This window comes from Microcebus murinus, chromosome 3 (genome assembly GCF_040939455.1).
Source record: "Microcebus murinus isolate Inina chromosome 3, M.murinus_Inina_mat1.0, whole genome shotgun sequence".
Taxonomy (NCBI): Eukaryota; Metazoa; Chordata; class Mammalia; order Primates; family Cheirogaleidae; genus Microcebus; species Microcebus murinus.
This window is the reverse complement of record NC_134106.1, coordinates 6,954,570-6,976,250: the sequence shown is the minus strand read 5'-3', so window position 1 is coordinate 6,976,250 and position 21,681 is coordinate 6,954,570. Positions and strand designations below refer to the sequence as shown.

The 21,681-nt window shown below is 43.6% G+C and overlaps 1 protein-coding gene across 1 annotated transcript in view; it reads left to right on the top strand.

Moving 5' to 3' along the window:
* Positions 1–20,022: 20,022 nt before the first annotated feature.
* The window catches only part of ADAM17 (ADAM metallopeptidase domain 17), a 55,686-nt gene continuing 54,027 nt past the window's right edge, over positions 20,023–21,681 (top strand). Inside the window, exon 1 of the mRNA XM_012785691.3 lies at positions 20,023–20,338. Within this exon, the coding sequence (XP_012641145.2) occupies positions 20,242–20,338 (97 nt within the window). The 5' untranslated portion in view covers positions 20,023–20,241. The remainder of the gene's footprint in view (positions 20,339–21,681) is intronic.

The following is a 21,681-nucleotide window of genomic DNA, read 5'->3' as shown; positions in this document are numbered from 1 at the left end:
AAAGTGAAACTAGTCTTGTGGATAAGAAAATCAACAACACTTTAAGCAGACCTATTTCCCTAGATTTTCAAGGACATAGACACAAAAAGAAAATGACAGTGTAACTTGGGAATGCAAAGTTTAAAAAAAAATTATTAAGCAATGGTTTTGCTTCTAATTAGCAATCTGATGGAATACAGTGGGGAAAGGTCATTCTGTTGAAATGAGTGAAGAAAAATCAGGACCCAGAGAACAAGTATTAAGAAGAAACGGGCCGGGCGCGGTGGCTCATGCCTGTAATCCTAGCTCTTGGGAGGCCGAGGCGGGCGGATTGCTCAAGGTCAGGAGTTCAAAACCAGCCTGAGCAAGAGCGAGACCCCCGTCTCTACTATAAATAGAAAGAAATTAATTGGCCAACTGATATATATATAAAAAAAAAAAATTAGCCGGGCATGGTGGCGCATGCCTGTAGTCCCAGCTACTCGGGAGGCTGAGGCAGAAGGATCGCTCGAGCCCAGGAGTTTGAGGTTGCTGTGAGCTAGGCTGACGCCACAGCACTCACTCTAGCTCTAGCCTGGACAACAAACCGAGACTCTGTCTAAAAAAAAAAAAAAAAAGAAGAAACGTCTTTGTTTTTCTTTGGTCAAGAGTTAACTGATGGTAAGTACCTCGAGGCCATAGTGCTCAAACTTGAACGTGCATCAGAATCACCTAGAAGATTTACTAAAACACAGTTTTTGATTGAGTAGGTCTGAGGTGAGGCTTCATGGATCATTTGTGGTTTTAACAAATTCAAGGTGATGCTGCTGAACAGGACCTGCTACTTTGAAAGCTTCTGTTTTAAGAAAGCCTGAATAATAAAGGCCAAAGATCAGGTGAGTTTCACAGCAAGGTAGTAAAAGTAAGTCAAAGGGCCAGGTGGCACCCCTATAGCTACTTGGGAGGCTGAGGTGGGAGGACTGCTTGAGGCCAGGAGTTGGACACTGCAGTTCTGTATGATTGTGCCTATGAATAGCCACTGTACTCCAGCCTGGGCAACATAGTGAGACTTTGTCTCTTAAAAAAAATGATTAAAAGTAAGTCAAACAATTTCGGGTCTGAGTCATACACACTGTTGAAATTTTTGCCCACCTGAAACTAATTCTTGCCAATTGAAATTAATTGGGTTATGTATGCAAAAACATAGCACAGGAGACTTGAATGCTAATTCTCTGCCCCTCTTAATCATTTGCCCATGTTAACTGTTTTGTATTAAAATAAAATACTGTAGGCCGGGCGCTGTGGCTCACGCCTGTAATCCTAGCTCTTGGGAGGCCGAGGCGGGCGGATTGCTCAAAGTCAGGAGTTCGAAACCAGCCTGAGCAAGAGCGAGACCCCGTCTCTACTATAAATAGAAAGAAATTAATTGGCCAACTGATATATATATAAAAAATTAGCCGGGCATGGTGGCGCATGCCTGTAGTCCCAGCTACCCGGGAGGCTGAGGCAGAAGGATCACTCGAGTCCAGGAGTTTGAGGTTGCTGTGAGCTAGGCTGACGCCACGGCACTCACTCTAGCTTGGGCAACAAAGCGAGACTCTGTCTCAAAAAAAAAATAAAATAAAATAAAATAAAATAAAATAAAATACTGTTTTACCCTAGTCCTGACTGAGCAGATTTCATGTGGCAAGATGTCTAGGGGCTGAGTTAGAATTGGTTCTTAAGGTTTTTGGTAAGAAGGCTGGGGATCTGGCTGGCAGGTGGATATATGGGGCCAGGGGTCAATGTTCAGTGAGATCAGTGTTGATGGGATATTGGCCTAAAGTTGAATAAGGAAGCCAGGGATGTATCCCAACAGTGGGCAGGAGGCTCAGGAACTTGTTTGGGCATCATCTGAGCTGACTAGTGGCTATAAAGGTCCTGTGAGTCAAACTTGTTGCAAGTTGGAGCATTTAGTTATTCCTTCTATTCCTATTCACGCATCCCTCCAGTTCCTAAATGGTTGATTTAAAGCAAAAATATGAACAAGTGTTCTCTCTGATAGGAATAATATGTAGGCTTTAGAATTGTGTTGACATATTTCTCTTGCTTTTAAGGTTCAGGGCTGTATTAAAAGGATTAGCAGAAAGCTATTTCAGGCCAAATCACAAGTGTTTCTTGTAGGGTGACAGGTAACTGAAGTTAACCTCTGTAAGTCTTGCTTAAATTTCTAATAGATCAATTAATAAAAAGGATAGAAAAGCCTGTGTTTGGCAACAAAGAATATGGGGAGACAAGATGAACACACAAAACACCAAACATACCAAAACAGAGTGCCTGTTGTGGTAGCAGCTCAGATTCAGTGAATGAAGTGTATACAGTATGTAAGGAGAAACTGGAGTTTAGGAAGGGGAGAAGAGTGCAGTCTAGAGAAGTGTGGAGGAAGTAGGATGATCCAAATATAGCACATTGTCCAGGAGTTTTTCTACCTCCTGCTAATGAGAGTTCCCAAAGTGTTGTCAACTTCCTATATAGATGCTAGTTGTTAAGGAAAGTGAAGTCAAATGGCTCTGGATTTAAATCTTAACTTTATTAACTTAATAGTTGCATGACCTTGGACAAGTCCCCTAATCTGTAAAATAGAGAATGCTTTAAAGCAGTGGTCCCCAACATGTTTAGCATCAGGGACAAGTTTCATGGAAGACTGGGGTCGGGCTGGGGATGATTCAAGCACATTACATTTGTTGTGCACTTTATTACATTGTCACTGATAGGGTTTTGATATGAGTCTGCAAGCAATTGATTTATTAGGATCTCTTGCAGTCAAATGTCTCCGCCAATGATGATCTGTATTTGCAGCCGACCCCCAGCGCTAGCATCACCACCTCGGCTCCACCCCAGATCATCAGGCATTAGATTCTCATGAGCACAACCTAGATCCCTCCACACGCAGTTTACAGTAGGGTTCCCAGTAGGGTTCCCGCTCCTATGAGAATCTAATGCTGCTGCCAATCTGACACAAGAGGGAGCTTATGTGGTGATGTGAGCAAGGGGGAGCAATGGGAGTGGCTGTAAATACAGATGAAGCTTTGCTCCTGCTGTGTGTGCCACGTAGTTCCTAGGGCTTGGGGACTGCAGCTTTAAAGGATTGTTATAGGATTATATGAGGTAACTTATTCATCCTGAATGCAACAAAAATTTTATTACTGTATGGCAGACAATTAGGTTAGAGGAAAAAAGTAGACAAGGACCTGGTACCTGGTGCATCGTAGGAACTCGATATCTCCTAAGTGTACCTAGTTATTTCATGCCTATACATCATTTTGTTTTAGTTCTTTATTATGAAATAGTTTCTTTTTCTATGCTGAAGTGTTTTAAAGCAGATAGCAGGCATTATGTCTTTTCACAACTGCATAATTCAGCGTACATCTCTTAAGAAGTATGCCATTTCCATCCTAGCACTCTGGGAGGCCAAGGCAGGTGGATTGTTTGAGCTCAGGAGTTCGAGACCAGCCTGAGCAAGAGCGAGACCCTGTCTTTATTAAAAAAAAAGAAAAAAAAATAGAAATTAGCTGGACAACTAAAAATATATAGAAAAAATTAGCGAGGCATGGTGGTGCATGCCTGTAGTTCCAGCTACTTGGGAGGCTGAGGCAGAAGGATTGCTTGAGCCCAGGAGTTTGAGGTTGCTGTGAGCTAGGCTGACGTTAGGGCACTCACTCTATGGACAGAGTGAGACTCTGTCTCAAAAAAAAAAAAAAAAAAGTACACCATTTCCTTTCATAATAGCAGTCATTGCACCTAACAAAATTACATTCATTCATTGGCATTACAGTTGTCTCAAAAATACATTTATAGTGGTTTATTGGAATCAAGATTCAAACAAGGCCCACACATTACTCTTGTTTGCAGTGGCTCTTAGTGTAGAGCACCCTCCTTTTTTGAGTAGGGGCATTGTCTTGTAGAAGCCACGTCTCTTTAAAATGTCTCCCATTTTGGATTTTTCTCTTGCTTCCTTTTGGTTTCATTTAGGTAATTATTAGCTGCTTTGTTAGTTTTTTTCTGGTAAGAAATATTTATAGGTTGTACTATGTACTTGGTACTGCAGCAGGTCAAGAGTCATGCTTGTGTACCTTAATAAATACTGTTGCTACAATGTCCTTCCTTTCCCTTTCTGCCTAGCAAATTCCTATTCATCCTTCAAAACTTTGTTTCATTGAAGTAAAGAACATTTAGCATTATGTTAGTTTGTCATACTTAAATTTATTATTGCTACTAAGAGGCAAACCACCTAGTTGTCAGATAATTGTAATGTGCTGGGAGATAGGTGTGGATAGAAGTAAACAGGATATGACACACAGAAGGGGACCCACACTGCTTAACTCAGTGCTGGGAGTCAGGGTCAGTAAGGGTTTCCTGGAAATGATGCTCAAGTTTAGAGCTGAAGAGTGAGTAGAATTTGCCATTAGAGATAGCTACATTCATACATTTCATTTAAAAAGAAATGCCCGAGAAATGGATTCTCATGAAATTCACTTTGACATTGATCTCCCTTTCTGGGTTAGTGGTTTTGCAAAATAAATCAGATCTTTTGGAGATGGCTGGAGGGATTCGCTGAAACGGGATCTGATTTCTTAGTTTGGTCCCTACAGTGCTATTCTCATTCTTTTCCTGTTTTCGGATCAGTAGGCTGTAGGCCTTAAAGCTAGAAGGAACTGCAGTGGACATTGGTCAGATTTGCCTACCCAGCATCTGAAAACTTCCTATTCCCCAGTTCCATTATGTAGATGTTTGTTGGAGACCCAGCCAGTGTCCTGTCACTGAGCCACTGGAACACGGGTTTGTGAACCAGGTTCAGCTGACTAGATGCTCCTACCCGGGACTTAGAATCCTGATGGAAGGGATACCAAAATGCAGGAACATTTGAGGATTCATTCTTGGTAGCACGGACAGTCTGATGGTGTCTTGAATGCTGTGTTCTGTGGTAGCGGTGCCAGCGGTGCTATCTTTCCAGATTGTTAGGCACGGTTTTGGCTCCACGGCCCATTTCTCTTGACTCCTGTATTCTGAGTCTGCTGTTTTCAACTTTCTCACAATGATGTGAACTGCTAGACAGCCTTCCAATAAACAGCTTCTCCTTAACTTAGCCTGAGTTGGTTCCTCTTGTTTAAAACTGAAAAGACTAACTGATAAAGGATTTGGCTTACCCTTGACTTCTGAATTTTCTGTTTTAAATCCTTCCTGCTATCTACACAGAATAAGCACCTTCCCTAAAGTTTAAGAAAACCCACTGCTAACCTATTCAATCCAAAGTTCTGGATGGCTCTGGGGCAGATTCTACTTCTTAGGAAGAAATGGGTACTAACCATTTTCTCCTTGGTACTTGGTACTTTATGGGTTCAAATCAGACTAAGAGATTACATAGCCAAATTAAGTTGCTTTTCCTCCATCTTTCTCCCCCCAAAAACCTCAAGGGTAAATATCTCTCTACCTCAGGAAAATCTAAGCACTTTTGACTGTAAGAGAGCATTGTACCCTCTCATGTCTCCCAAAATAGATGTCTCATTCCTTTGAATTTTGCATTAAGTGCTCAACTTGAATGCCCTGCTCTTGAGGCACAAAGGGTGTCAATTAGCAGGTGACTGGCCTTCCAGCTGTTCTTTCTGAATATATTGTGCAGGGTGGATGACCCTGTTAGTAGCAACTGTGGGATCCCACACTCATCTGTCAGGTGGCAAGTAGTTAGCCTGCCTCTGCCAGGGCCCATTTTCAGGGCTGTCTGAAGAGATGCTACTATTTAGGCATCCAAGCCCTGGCCTGGAGATCAGGAGGCCTGGACTGTTACTGCTGCCACTAACTCACCATGTGCTTTAGGAAAGTCGCAGAAGGTCTTTTTCTGTAAACTCCAGGAAGATGTAAGGATTTTAGGATATGGTTCAGGAGTACTTCAAACCCAATAGCTCTGCTTCGATTTTATACACTAAGATTCTACAAAAGATTTCTTTTGGAGTTAGGGTGCTACAGCTAAAACAAAAACAAAACATGGAGTCTTGAAAACATCACTGAACTAGATAGCATCCATATCCCTTGGCACATTTCAGATTCACGTCTGTGTCATTCACTGGAGTGTTTGATGGACCTCTGCTTTGAAATTATTTCTGGAACAAGGCAGAATGTAAATAAATCAGTACATACTAGACAGTCATGGTGATCAAATATCGAGAGCTGCACATGATATTATTAATAATAATGAGCCAATCTAATTCTGCATCAACTTGTCTTTTAGAGTAAGCCAATAAATAAAAGGTAATGTCCACTCGAGGCAACCCTTTTATATTCTGGCTGTTCAAGTGACCTCAGAGACAAAATTCAGAACTGCATAGTGACCATGCAGATCAGAATTATGGGACCTCTAAGCTCCACACCGGCTGAGATGCACACTGGACCAGCTGTTCTCACTCATTTTGCATGCATAATCTGAACAGTGTGGAAGCAAGAGTACTTCTGCAGTCTAGATTCTAAGATGTTTTCATAAGCAGATCTCATCCATCAGGGCCCTAGACCCTGACCTCTCGGTCCCCCTAGGAATGCTGCTGTCAGCTTCTGGACTGCACAGCTCTGGGGACTTTTCACAGCAGCTGCAATGTGAATGCCGCCCCCCCCCCCCTTGAGCCAAAGGGTCTGCAGTAAACAGATTGTCCACAACCTGATCACCTCTTTTTTCTTGAGCCACTTTATATAAGTAAATGATCCATTTTGTATAAGGAGGATGGGCTTGCATCTCATCAGCCAGGACTCTCCAAGCCTACATTTGTTTTTGTTCAATAAACCTTTATTGAGCACTAACTGTGGGTGAGACACCACTCCTTTGGCCCCAAACATGCATCTCTCTGGAAAATTACTGAACAATTCCAAAGATATAAAAGGCACTCCCCTAAGATCCTGACACTTCTTGTTCTGGGCCTTCATTACCCATGGCTTTGCTGCTTTTCTCTCAGTCTCACGATGCCTGATATCTTGGTCGTCTTAGGACTCACAAGAGGCTCTCTGCCAGTGGGCAGGATAGGGGAAAAGAAAGAGGAGGAGGCCAAGCATACAGCTACTTGACAGCAGCCTTGGCAAAGTAAGCAAGGAGGTTAAATTGCTGGGACAGGTTGAAAATGGGGAATTACTTGTAGATGTATTAATACTATAATTTCTCAAGCAAGAATAAACTGAAATTTGCCAAAAAGCAAAGAGCAAATTATTCAAGACTGTTAACCAGTTACTGTGTTTTATTTTCCTGGGACAGATAAATGGAGTCAGTCCCATGCCCTGACAGTATGTCTGGCCCAGGACAAGGAGGGCTTTCCCCCAGGCTAAGAACAGAAGCAAAGAACATGGGGAGGGAGGAGCAGTAAATAGTTGGGTCCACACCTAATATGACCAGGCCTCAGGGCTTCGTGGAGAAAGCAGGAGGAGTTGAATAATGATTAAATCACAAGAGACTTAGAAGTAGACAGGAGTAGAAAAAGATGCAAACTTATTCTCTCCCTGCTGGCTACCTGACAGCATCACCCTATGCATGTCAGAATGGCTTTGAATGACTAAATATTTGCATAACGTATAGCTTTCCTGACACCTTGATTTTGGACATTGGCCTCCAGAACTGTGAGAGAATAAATGAGATCTTAAAAAGACTTGAGACTCTTAAAAAATGGTGGTGACTTTGCAAGCTACAGCAGTACCTCACATGGCCAAGATGGGTAGGTTTTTGGAACTGTAGCTGGAACTGTAGCTGGAACTGTAGAGCAAAGATGTTTGTTCTGGGCAAGAGGAATTTCAGAAGAAAAGGCTGAAGAGGAGCTGACCTCAAGATGTGTTCCATGAGCATCGTATTTGTGAGTTTCCCTAGGGCTGCCCTAACAAATTATCCCCAAATGGGTGGCTCAGAACAATAGAAATTTTTTATCACAGTTCCAGAGGCCAGGAGTTCAAATTCAATGTGTCAGCAGGGCCATGCTCCATCTGAAGGTTCCGGGGAAGAATCCTTCTTGCCTTCCTTCCTGGCTTCCAGTGGTTGTGGGCAATCTTTGGTGTTCGTTGGCTTATTCATGCATAACTCCAATCTTTGCCTCCATCATCACAAGGTGTTCTCCCTGTGTCTCTGTGTCACTTCTCTTCTTAAAAGGCTGCCAGGCCGGGCACGGTGGCTCACGCCTGTAATCCTGGCTCTCTGGGAGGCCAAGGCGGGCAGATTGCTCGAGGTCAGGAGTTCGAAATCAGCCTGAGCAAGAGTGAGACCCCATCTCTACTATAAATAGAAAGAAATTAATTAGCCAACTAATATATTTAGAAAAAAAATTAGCCGGTCATGGTGGTGCAAGCCTGTAGTCCCAGCTACTCGGGAGGCTGAGGCAGGAGGATGGCTTGAGCCCAGGAATTTGAGGTTGCTGTGAGCTAGGCTGACGCCACGGCACTCACTCTAGCCTGGGCAATAAAGTGAGACTCTGTCACAAAAAAGAAAAAGGCTGCCAGTCATTGGATTTAGGGCTCATCCAATCCAGTATCACCTCATCTTAACTTGATTACATCTGCAAAGACCCTATTTCCAGATAAGGTCACATTCACAAGCACCAGGGCTTAAGACTTGAACATAACTTTTTTGGGGGGGACACAATTATTCAACCCACTGTAAGCATTACATTGTCTAATTTATTTGATTTAAATGGGGAAATAGTGAGACATCTGGCTGTATGTCAGACAGCTTAATAGAATTTATTTAATACACTGAATATGTACAAGACTGTTGTTTGATATGGAAGGTGTAGGGTCCTTGCCTTAGAAACTTACGCTTTGGTGGAGAATAGCAAAATACCATCAAGGGACACAGCAGGGCTGGATAAAATGAAGAATGGATTATAAAAGTCCATGAGTAGGAGACAGCCAGTGTTATGGAAGACAAGTAGAAACACTGGTGGAGGGGAAACCAGATGCAAGCAAGCTACTTGAGGTGCTATGAGATGAATTTGAAGGAGAGAGGGAAGGAGCTGGACAGTTTCTTGAACACCAATTAACTATATTAACAAGTGCTTTTCTACAGAATGAAATATTTAAAGCAGCTTTATATGAACTAAAGAGTAAAACATTAATGTGACTAAATGCAATGTGGTATCCTGGACTGGCTCTTGGAACAGAAAAAGGACATTAGTGGCAATACTGCAGTCCACTTAGTGGTTGCCAGGGAGGAGGAGGAACGGCCCGCAAGTGACTGCTTAATGGGTATGGGGTTTCCTTTTGGGGAGATTAAAATGTTCTGATGGTGATCAGATGATGGTGGTGATTACATAACACTGTGAATGTATTGAATGTTAATGGTAAATTTTATGTTAGATGCATTTTATCACAATTTTTAAAGGCCATAAAAGATACTGACCCCCCAAAAAACACCTGAAATCTGAAAAATGTCTGCAGTTTAGTTACTAGTATTATGCCAATGTTAGTTTTTTTAGTTTTCACAAAGATACCACTATTATATAAGATGCTAACATTAGGGAGGCTGGATGAAGAGTATATGGAAAGTCTGTACTATTTTGCAACTTTTCTGTAAATCTAAAATTTTTCCAAAATAAAAATTTATTTAAAAAAAAATTAATGTGAAAAAAATGCATGACCCCCAATTTTTTTGAAGCCACTATCAGCTTTGGGTGTTTTTGTGTTCCTCTGTATCTATCTTTTAGAATATAAGTCCTTTGAGGACAAAGGTATAATGTGTATCTCTTTGGTATTATTACTATTAGTTTTTAATTTTTTAGAGATGGGGTCTTTCTCGGTGGCCTAATCTGGAGTGCAGTGAGAGCTGACTTTAGCCTTGAACTCCTGGCCTCAAGCAATCCTCCCACCTCAGCCACCCAAGTAGCTGGGACTGCAGGCATGCACCACCATCCCCGGCTTTTATCAGATTTTAAACCTTGAACAGCTGAGTTCAGTTTTTCTGAAGAGCACTAAGTAGAACAGGTTTTCAATTAAGGTCTCTGGCTGTTGCAGAACTGGAGGATAATTGTTAAGCATCTCCTCTCTGGGGCCTGCCAACCCAAGAGAAATGACTTTTGGCCACTTCAGACCTGAGGTAATTTCAAACCAGCACAGATTTCCATTTGTTCTCTTTATCCAACCTACTGTGTTCTGTTATTCATGTGGTTCAATTACGCTGAGACCTCAAGGGAGAGAAACGGGGATTTAAGAAGGAAAAGAACCAGCGCAGCTTCTTATTTTGCGTGGCACACGATACACGGGACACATGATGCTTCTGCAGGTGATGTCCAGCTGAGCCACTGCAAATAATCTGTGACAAAGACAAGGATGCCTGGTAATCGAGGTATAAAAAAAGTATGTGAAGGGGCAGTGGTGGTAATGGTTAGTGAAATTTTGGAGATGTATCTTCTTGAAATAATAGTATGATTCATTTCTCAACGAAATGGCTGGTTTCCTTCTCTTTTTTTTGAGACAGAGTCTCACTCTGTTGTCCAGGCCAGAGTGAGTGCTGTGGTGTCAGCCTAGCTCACAGCAACCTCAGACTCCTGGGCTCAAGCGATCTTTCTGCCTCAGCCTCCCAAGTAGCTGGAACTACAGGCATGTGCCACCATGCCCGGCTAATTTTTTCTATATATTTTTAGTTGGCCAAGTTGATTTCTTTCTATTTTTAGTAGAGATGGGGTCTCACACTTGCTCAGGCTGCTTTCGAACTCCTGACCTTGAGTGATCCTCCCACCTTGGCCTCCCAGAGTGCTAGGATTACAGGCGTGAGCCACCGTGCCCGGCCCTTCCTTCTCTTTTGAACTTGGAAAATATTGTTCCAGTTTCAAGTAAGCCTGGTTATTTTCTTACCCATTAAAGAAATTCCCCCCAAAATCATTTGTTTATCAGCGAGGATCTGCAAATATCTCTGCTTTGCCCCATGCATAACATATTTTTGTTTTTCTTCCTAAAAGGATCTGAACTAGGTTACAATTTCTGAACTAAAGCGCTGGAAACTAGAGTTATGGGCACGTGGCTTTGTATGCCATCATATTTCAGTAAGTGGCATCTATTGTCTTAGGGAGATGTGTGTATAGACTCATACTTGTTGGTGCTTATTCATGCATAAGAAAGCATACAAATGTAGGAATAATTAGCATTTTAGAAATAGAGTGGTGAAGGCTCTATACATCTATAAGGACTGGTGAGATTGGTGTAAGACAAAGAAGTAGCTAATAAGAGAAACAGAACTGGGATGACAACAGAAGAAAACAAAAACAATCTCAAGCCAGAACAAACAGCCATTTCTCTGGTCATTTATACTAATGGTTTTTATCAATACTTGTGTGGGTTTGGTAGTTAACTGTAGACCAATATGTGGCTATATGGTTTTTTTGTTTTTGTTTTTGAGACAAGGTCTCGCTTTGTCCCCCAGGCTGGAATACAGTAGCATCATCATAGCTCACTGCAACCTCACGCTCCTGGGCTCAGGTGATCCTCCTGCCTCAGCCTCTCACATAGCTGGGACTACAGGGTACATGCTACCACGCCTGGCTAACTTTTCTATAGTTAGTAAAGATGGGGTCTTGCTCTTGCTCAGGCTGGTCTTGAACTCCTGGCCTCAGCAGTCCTCCTGCCTCAGCTGCTCAAAATGCTAGGATTACAGGAGTGAGCTGCTTTGCCCAGATTATATGTTTTTTTTTGTTTTTTTGAGACAGAGTCTCGCTTTGTTGCCCAGGCTAGAGTGAGTGCCATGGCATCAGTCTAGCTCACAGCAACCTCAAACTCCTGGGCTCAAGCGATCCTTCTGCCTCAGCCTCCTGAGTAGCTGGGACTACAGGCATGCACCACCATGCCTGGCTAATTTTTTCTATATATATTAGTTGGCCAGTGAATTTATAGTAGAGACGGGTCTCGCTCTTGCTCAGGCTGGTTTTGAACTCCTGACCTCGAGCAATCCGCCTGCCTCAGCCTCCCAGAGTGCTAGGATTACAGGCGTGAGCCACCTCGCCCAGCCAGATTATATGTTTTTAATAATTGCAAATATTTATTTTCCTCTTATTCACTTGCAGCATCTAAATTGTAATTCATTTCACAGCATGGGATTGGGGAATCTCAAGTCATCTTTTACTTTCTTTATTAAATCCTAAATTAAAAGAATCACTTTGGGCATTAAGAACCCAGGATCCAGTCAACTTGTTTGTATATTTTTTGAACAGATAATAGTGGCTGTGTAACAAATTACCCCTAATTTCAGAGCTTAAAATAACAAACATTCATCTCCTAGTTTCCCAGGGTCTGGAATCTGGGAGTGGCTTAGTAGCAGTTATGAGGTAAGGAGCTGCAATGATCTCAAACCTTGCCTGGGGTTACAGAATTCCTTCCAAGCTCAAGCACATGGTCTTGGCGGCTCCTTGCTGACTGTTGGCTGGTAACCTGTTCCTTTGGGCTCCCTAGAGCTTTCTTAAGTGCTCTCATAACATGAAAGCTGGCTTCCCCAATACTGTGTGATCCAAGACAACATGCAAGCAAGAAAGCACCTGAGATGGAGGACAGAGTCTCTCACCACCTAATCTCGCAGGCGACATAGCATCACTTCTGCTGAACGCAAGTGGTCACACAAACCAACCCTGGTCCAGTGAGGAAGAGGCCTGACTATACCACAGTGTGAATGTTGGGACACAAGCCCATTTTGGAGGCTGGCTCCCACAGTGTCTGTCATATCTCTAAGTTATTTAAATTCCTGGCTGGTCCAAAGGAGGCGAGTTATTTTAGTTATTCACAGTCAGTTACAGATGGAACTCCTTGCTACTCTTTCCCAGTTCTCACTACTGCACTTGACTAGTCTTAAAAAAATAAAAATTAAAAATAGGCTGGGCCTGGTGGCTCTCGCCTGTAATCCTAGCACTCTGGGAGGCCAAGGCGGGAGGATTGCTCAAGGTCAGGAGTTTGAAACCAGCCTGAGCAAGAGCGAGACCCCGTCTCTACTAAAAATAGAAAGAAATTAATTGGCGAACTAAAAATATATGGAAAAAATTAGCAGGGCATGGTGGCACATGCCTGTAGTCCCAACTACTCGGGAGGCTGAGGCAGGAGGATTGCTTCAGCCCAGGAGTTTGAGGTTGCTGTGAGCTAGGCTGACGCCACGGCCACTCCAGCCAAGGCAACAGAGTGAGACTCTGCCTCAAAAAAAAAAAACAAAACAAAACAAAAAACTTAAAAATAATAAAAGAATGACCTAACAGCTTTAATTTTAAATGTTGGTATCGGAGGTTCGTGACATCCCCAATAAAGATAGAGTCCCCTGTTGCAAGAGATGAGAAAAACAAAGACACAGACACAGAAATAATAGTTAAGAAAGCAGGGAGGTCAGGGGACCACCAGTACTCCGGTGCTAAGGTGGCAGTGACTGAACCCCAGCACTTGCTTTTTATTCTCTTTGCCATGTTGCAAAATACAATGATCTCATGTGAAAAAATCACAGGATACAATGATCAAAGGTTTTGGGGCTCCCCCAAAATCGCAAGGTGTCCTAGCTAATTTCCTTCTCTTTTCTAGAAGTGAAAAACACATAATTCTTCAGTAGGTACAACTCTTTAGATCAAGGTAAACTGATTTATCCCAAGCTCAAGCTATGTACATGGATGTCAATTTTTATCAGTAGCTGCGACCCATTTGTTCAAGGAACAAGGAAACTACATGCTTCCCACTGGGAAACTGGTTTTACATTAACTGGGGCATTGTTGAGAGAAAGGGAGAGAAGGAACTTGGCCTAGGGTGCAAACACTATGGAAGCCTTGAGACCCTTCTCCCGGGCTGACATATTGCAATCCACCTCTACAGCCATGAGAAGTTTTCATGTCAGGCCGCCTGCAGCTTTTCATGCGTGAGACCCCTTAGGCTCTGAGGTTGGAGCATGCTTTGCTGCACTCCCAGATCACTGATATATGTCCCCCAACTAGGCAGCTAACATCTGCACTTATTCCAGGCTTCTGCTTGGGCAATTCCTTCACCTCCTCTCCTCTCACAGCCTCAGACATAGCATCCCTAAGTCCCAGTGGTCTTAATCCCATCATGTCAGTATTTACATTATGCTGGAAATTCAAACTTTGCAACTACTAACATCTATGATGAAAACTTTTTAAAATGTGCCTACACAGTATATATTTTTAAAAAATTCTTTTGGAGGTAGGAGAATAAGTTTGAAGAACATTGACGTCTACTAGTAGTTTTTTATCCAGTGTGTCCCTCTTAATCATGTTCTTCTGGCTCTTCATCTCCCCCATGTGGTGCTCTTTTCTCTTAAAGGTATGGACAACTGATAAATGAAAGATGAACTTCAAATTGGAATCAAAATTTGGGTCCTGATTTGTGAATTGAAAAGATTACTTGACTGTCCCTGAAAATCTAGGACTTCTGGTTATAGGAAAATGGATCAGGAGCTCTTTGTTTTTTCTTTTTATTTTGAGTGACATTTACTAAACAGGTATGTAAGAGCTGTGGGGGACACGAAAGGAATATACTGTACAATCTACTGAAGTTATAAACTGGAGGGTATGGTCCCTGGATGCTCAGAGAATAAATTATGGTGTTTTTTTTTGCATACCAAAAAAACCATACACAACTGTCATATTCTTATGGAATAGTTTTTGAAAAAATTATATGCAATTAATTTACAGAGGTGAAATTCTATTTACTTTTTCATTAGGTATGCCCCAATGTGTATGTTTAATGAAGGTATTTTATACCTGAGGTTTACAGAACAAGTTCAGTTGATATAAGCCAAAAATGTACAAAAGCAGTAATTAAGGATATAACTGCTAAAAAACATGTTGATGTTTTACTGGAGCATACTGCAGTGAACATAAATTTAAATGACAATTGGAGTATTTTATTAGAAACATGCCTTGAGAGTTGACCAGGACTACTATTTTACTCCTTCCAATTTACCATTTCATGATAAAGTTGTCCTACCTACTCTTAAGTGGAAAATGTGTTATGTCCTACTTGTATAAAGTTCAGTTGAACAATATGCATCCAACATGGCTAGAATGTTTTGTTGAGTACCATGAACACTAACTAAACTACACAGAACTAAAATTAAACAAAGAACTGCAAAACACAAACTCCCTTGGAAAATTTCCTATCTAAGCTAAACTGCCCAAGTGTAGGATTGAACCGTAAGAAGTCAGTGGGAAGGGTCAGGGTGGGAACCTCACAAGGAGCTCACAGCGCAGGTTGGAGAAAGAATTCTCACACAGTGTTTAGGATAGAAAGAAGTACAAAGTTTGTTTTCCTCAGAGAGTGAGAGGAGGGAATGGCCACGGCACACAGAGAAAGGAAATGGGCAGCTGAGGGAAAGTTGTTTAGAGTTTTAAGGGTAAAAATGTTTTTTTTTCCCCCTGCTTTAGCATGCTGGTAACAGAAACGGCAGCAAAGCTATTCTTTTGCTTTCCCTGTGAGGCCAGCTTATCTGAGTCCCTGGAATCTGGTGCTGGCAAGAGCTGAAGTGGGGAGTTCGCATCCCTACTGTCCACTTAGGGCTCTTCAAAGCTAAAAAGCAAGTCTTAGAGATAACAAGTTAGGCCACGGGTGTTTTAATAAAAACAAATGGTAGTTGTGTTGTGAGTTTTCTCTTCAAAGGGGCAATTATGTGCTGTGAGGTTTTTTTTGTGTGTGTGAGAGAGTCTCACTTTGTTGCCCAGGCTAGAGTGAGTGTCGTGGCGTCAGCCTAGCTCACAGCAACCTCAAACTCCTGGGCTCAAGCAATCCTTCTGCCTCAGCCTCCCGAGTAGCTGGGACTACAGCCATGTGCTACCATGCCTGGCTAATTTTTTGTATATATATTTTTTAGTTGGTCAATTAATTTCTTTTCTATTTATAGTAGAGACGGGGTCTCGCTCTTGCTCAGGTTTGATTTCGAACTCCTGAACTCAAATGATCTGCCCGCCTCGGCCTCCCAGAGAGCTAGGATTACAGGTGGGAGTCACCACGCCCAGCTGTGCTGTGAGTTTTGTTTCCCTACTTTCCATTTGATAGTTTATTTTCCTGTTAGATAGGTTATTAGTAAGGCCACCTTTCATTTCTCCCTGTCTTTGGTTAAAATTAAAATTTTTATTTAATGAATTCAGAAAATGGGGAATATGGATGGAGGTCTCAAACCTTTTGTATTTGTTTTCTGCTGGGTCATTGGGTAGAGAGGTCATTTGGGTCATGAAAGGTGAGGAATTGAAGATGGACAGTTTTTGATTTTGTTTTTTTTTTTTTTGAGACAGGGTCTCACTTTGTTGCCCAGGCTAGAGTGAGTGCCATGGCATTAGCCTAGCTCACAGCAACCTCAAATTCCTGGGCTCAAGCAATCCTTCTGCCTCAGCCTCCCGAGTAGCTGGGACTACAAGCATGCGCCACCATGCCCAGCTAATTTTTTCTATGTATATTAGTTGGCCAATTAATTTCTTTCTATTTATAGTAGAGATGGGATCTCGCTCTTGCTCAGGCTGGTTTCGAACTCCTGACCTTGAGCAATCTGCCTGCTGCGGGCTCCCAGAGTGCTAGGATTACAGGTGTGAGCCACCGCGCCCGGCCTGAAGACGGACAGTTTTAAAAGTAAGATTAAAGGCAGAATGGGGGTGTCACTGAAGAGAAACTGCTAAGGGTTGAATTCAGTTTTGTATGAATGTTATTAGATAGCGGAGAATGTAGATTCCAAAAACTAGAGCTAAAAGCAGAATCACAAGGGCCCCTAATAGAGGTGTTAACCAATGTTAATCATGGTGGAGTTTAACCAAGAGAACCATGGCCACAGGTGGAGTTTAAAATCCTGCCAAATACACCAGAAGTTCCTTGTCCATGAAGTGTATTAGTCCTTTTTAGAATGTCTTGAATGTCAGTTTGTATTTTTTCTGACTAGTTAACAAACAGTAATCTTCTAGTATAGCACATGTGTCTCCATGACTAGCAGTTAAGAGACCAAGAGTTCACCTTTTTTGCAAAACAAGTACCAGGGAATTTGTTGTTGTAATATAGTAATTTGTTGGGTTGAGTCCATGGCTGATTGGCTTATTTCTAAAAACAATCTTTGGGTCGTAAAGACTGAATTTAAAAAGCCAGCAGTGTCAGTAGCAAGCCCTGTTGTTACTGCAATTATTGTGAGGACAACAAAGGCAGCGTGCTAAATAGGGAGAGGAAAGATAGCATTGGTAAGAGTAAGGTTAGGGATTATATATGCCAGAGTACAAGTTCCTATCCAGTTTGTCAAGAAGCAGAGATAAGCATTTGATCCACAGAGAAGGTAGGTTCGGTTTTTGGGATTTAGACAAGTATCTATGGATATATTGAAACAAAGCATTGTAAGGTGATCTTTATGTTCTATGCCTTCATAAGTTAGTCATTTCAGCCAATGGAGGTAAACATGAGGTACATGTAGGAATCGCAGAGAGGTAATATGTCCGGTTGAAAGAAGGAATAGTAGGATTCTATCTACCCCATAGGCCTGAGGGATTTTTAGTTTTTCACATCTCTGGCGGCTGATGTTACTATGTTGGAATTAAAAGTTTTTTTCCCTTGAAAGGGCAGAAAGGGAGTTTGGAGTAGCCAGTCTGAGTGTGGCCAGGTGAGAGTGGCAGAGATGGAGGAGGAGGAATAGGGGGAAGTATACTGAAAGAGGGAGGTAAAACAGAAACCTCATCTGGAAAGTGAAGACAGTGAGAGAGATGAAGGGGTTAAGAAGTAAAATGTGGCAGGCAGAGTGAAGATTAGAGTCTAGCAAGTTTAAAGAAAGCCTGAATGTAGAGAACTTTAGACCCTCTTGCTGTGCCAGTGGCAATAGAAGGTCAACTGGCAGAATAGCATTATGATTAAGAGATCCATTCTTGGGCCAAATTTCATTTAACACAATGTTGCCTGTGATGGCAACTAGGAGAAGGAAAAGGACATTTAGGGATGTCTTATGTTGAAAATGGAAGAAATCTGAGGGGGCGTTCCAAACTCAGATGACCTTTGGAATTCTGACCAGACATCAGGCATCCCTGAACTCTGAGTCAGACTGTGACCTAGAGATCTGGCCAGAAAACAGGTGTCCCAAGTTCTGACTCAGATCTGGACCTCCAAGGGACTCCCCCAGCACCACCCCCCAATACCCTCCCAAATGGTAGACTCAGCACTGGGTTTTTAATCCTTGACCAAACCAGAAAGCTGTCACTCCCAACTTTGAACATATGACTATTTTTAGAGGCCTAGAGACTTACCAAATTCCAAAGGAGAGCACTGAGAATGAAGTCCTGGGAGCTGTGTAGCAGAGGAGGGAACAGTCTACAGACAGAAGCAGAAAATTGAGCTCCTCGTATGGAGACACAGGAGTGACTCCCCATAACAAAGACAGAAATGTGAAGTTCCCATAATGGGGATAGAAAAGTGACTCAGTTTCTCCTCTCTGTATAGGCCACCAAATGAAAGAGGGGGGACCTCATGAGAAGCTTACAGTATGGGGTTGGAAAAAAAATTTCACACAGTTTAGGATAAAAGAATACAAAGTTTATTTTCCTTAAAAAAAAAAAAAGGGAGCTGGAGACAGAAGGAGGGAATGGCCACAACACAGAGAAAGGAACTGTCAGCAGCTAATGAAAAGTTGCTTGGAGTTTTTATTAAAGGGTAAAAATGGCTTTCCCCCCCTACTTCAACAAGCTGATAACAAAAGCTGGTGGCAGAGGTGTTTGTTACAGGTCTTCTTTCTTTTTCTTTCCCTGTGAGGCCAGTTAATCTGAGTCCTTAGAATCTGGTACTGGTGAGACCTGAAGTGGGGAGCTTACACCCCCACCGTCTGCTTAGGGCTTTTCAAGGCTGAGAAGCAAGTCTTAGAGATAACAAGTTAGGCCACAGGTGTTTTAATGAAAACAAGGGGGAGGTGTGTTTAACATGCTGTGAATTTATTTTCCTTACCTTCTGTTTGATAGTGAATTTTCCTCTGTTAATACACTGACACACTAGAAAAAAATTTTTTTCTCCTTGGGGCCACGATGTTTATTATGAAAATAGAATAAAAACTTCGAAAACAAGACAACCCTTTCTAATTTAATAAAAAATTTGTTATTTTTTATTTTCTGTGCATGAGTCATACGCAACTTGAAAAATAGTTTTGGCAGCTCCCCAGGTGAAGAGATGTGTGACTTACATATGTTTCATGAGACCCGGGGCTCTAAACTAGCGTGAGTTAAATACAACTCACGTGGCAGTTTATGTGTTAAACAGATTATTAGTAAGCCACTTTTCAGTAAGATTCCAGATCCTGAACTCACAGATTAAAAGGGCCCAGGACTCTAGTTTCTGGAAATACCTGCAGACCCTCTCCCTACAACGGGGGCAAGGAGCAAATGTGCATTCAGGAAACGCCTAGTTTTCCCCTCAAAGCCTTTCTGTGACAATGGACAGACAGAGACCACTGACATCTCTGGCTGTCAGACGATGAGCTGGATACCTGATCCAGGTATCCAGGAAGCTTGTCTCGCAGGAGCGGGTGCATGGACGCGGGCTTTGGAGGCTGGGCTCGGTGCCCGGTGAGGCACAGCCCCTTTGTCGTGGGTCTCCTCCAGGGGCCCAGCCTTCGTCCCTTGGGCACTCTTGTGGCTTGATTCACGCCCTTGCCCTCCCATGTGAGCACAACGGCAGACAGCTTGCGGCTTGGGGACAGGCACGCACCCTCGTCGGCCCTGCGGAAGCCGGTCGGCAGGCCCCAATCAGGTTTTTACAGCTCCTTTAGTAAAAGGGATAGCAGGGATCCTAAACTGATATGGGACCAAGACAAAGGAGGCGGCCAGATGCGCCTGAGACCCCGCCTACCCTCTCCGCGGTCACCCGGGGACAGAGGCAAGGCCGAGCTGGGTCGAGTTAGGACGTCGAGGGCCGCGTCCAGTCTGGCGCCGGCCAAACCCCAGCGGGACAAGGCGGGCGGGGCTGACGGAGGAGCCGCAAGATGGCGGCAGCCCTAGAGCCCGCTGCACGCCGGCGCGGGGCTGGATGAGCGAAATGTCCCGACAGGCCGCGCGGCACCCGGTTTCCGGCTGTGGGTGGGGAGGGGGGGGGTCGGCGGTGGCCGGAAGCGGGCTGAGCGGGCCTCTAGGAGCGCCACCTGCGCTTCCGGGGGCCTAGCGAGTGACTCTAGCGTCTTCCCGGTAGGCGGCGCGGGAGGAGAAAGAGGTTTGAGGGGCCGGGCCGGGCCGGGCGGATCCCCTCCTTCCCCAATGTGAGTAGTTTCCGAACCCCCGTCCGGCAAAGGCTGTCTAGAGAGGTGGAGCCGGTGGCCAGGCCGGGAACATGAGGCAGTGTCTCTTCTTCCTGACCAGCTTGGTTCCTTTCGTGCTGGCACCGCGACCTCCGGACGACCCAGGCTTCGGCTCCCATCAGCGACTTGGTAAAGACCCGGGGGGAGCTGGCGTAGGCCGGCGCCTGGAGCGCGCTGCTTTGAGGGAAGAGCTGGGGAGCTGGATCTATCAGGTGTTTGGGGGCGGGGTATTGGGTGATGGTGGCTCGTCCCTAAGTTTTCAAAGTAGGAAGGGGGTGTGGCTCTCTGAGTTTAGGGAAAGAATAAAGATGAGCTTGTCTCGTGTGGGAAAGGGGTACTGGAGGGGCTTCCTGTAGTAACTGTGGGTCTGGGAGGGGTCTGCTCCCTGAGTTTGCGTTTGTGGAGTGTGTTGGGAAAGAGGTAAGAGGGTTGGGCCGGGGGGTGGGGGTGGGGTGGGGGTGGTTGGCTCGTGTTTGAATAGGGAGATGTGGCCAAGGACCCTGCGCGGCTAAGGAACAAATCTAATGTGTGTTCTTACCGAAGGCCGGACTTTGAGAAGGAAAGGAAAGGCCCAAAGCTCCAGAGTTCTTCATCTGGAGGGAACTAGAATTTCTACTGTAGGAGGTACTTATGCAATAATCTGGTTGGAAGGCGGCGACTAGAGTTGTTTCATATGCTTTTGCTGCTGGAGGTAGAGTCTTGGAGTTGCGTTTTGTGAACATCATAAGCACGTTCTTGGTTATTTAAGTTGTAACTTATTGGAGGTACTTAGGGGATAGGGAGAGGCCAAAACCTGCCAAGCCAACTCGTGATGCTGCCACAGTGAGTGCTTTCCTTGCAATGTCAACCAAAGAAATTAGCAGGGATGACCAGTTTGATCAGTTTAGAGCCTGGAAAGTAGAGGGTTTCTGTTTAATTAGATTTTGCAGAGAGATTGGATTTTTAAGGATGGACATATATTGAGATGTGAAGTTTGGTGCAAGTCATTTATATTTCTATAAACTTTTAGTGTATCTTAGGGTCCTTTATCTTTCAAAAGTTGACATGTCGGCTCACGCCTGTAATCCTAGCACTCTGGGAGGCCTAGGCGGACTGATCTTTTCAGCTCAGGAGTTCGAGACCAGTCTGAGCAACAGCGAGACCCTGTCTCTACTAAAAAAATAGAAATAAATTAGCTGGACAACTAAAAATATATAGAAAAAATTAGCCGGGCTTGGTGGGGCATGCCTGTAGTCCCAGCTACCCGGGAGGCTGAGGCAGTAGGATTGGATTGCTTGAGCCCAGGAGTTTGAGGTTGCTGTGAGCTAGGCTGATGCCTAGGCACTCATTCTAGCCAGTGCAACAGAGTGAGACTCTGTCTCAAAAAAAAAAAAAAAAAAAAAGAAAGAAAGAAAGAAAAAGAAAAAAAAAGTTGACATGTAAGACAGTTTGAATAATTAGTAACAAAAGTGTGAAACAGTCTGTTTTCCAAG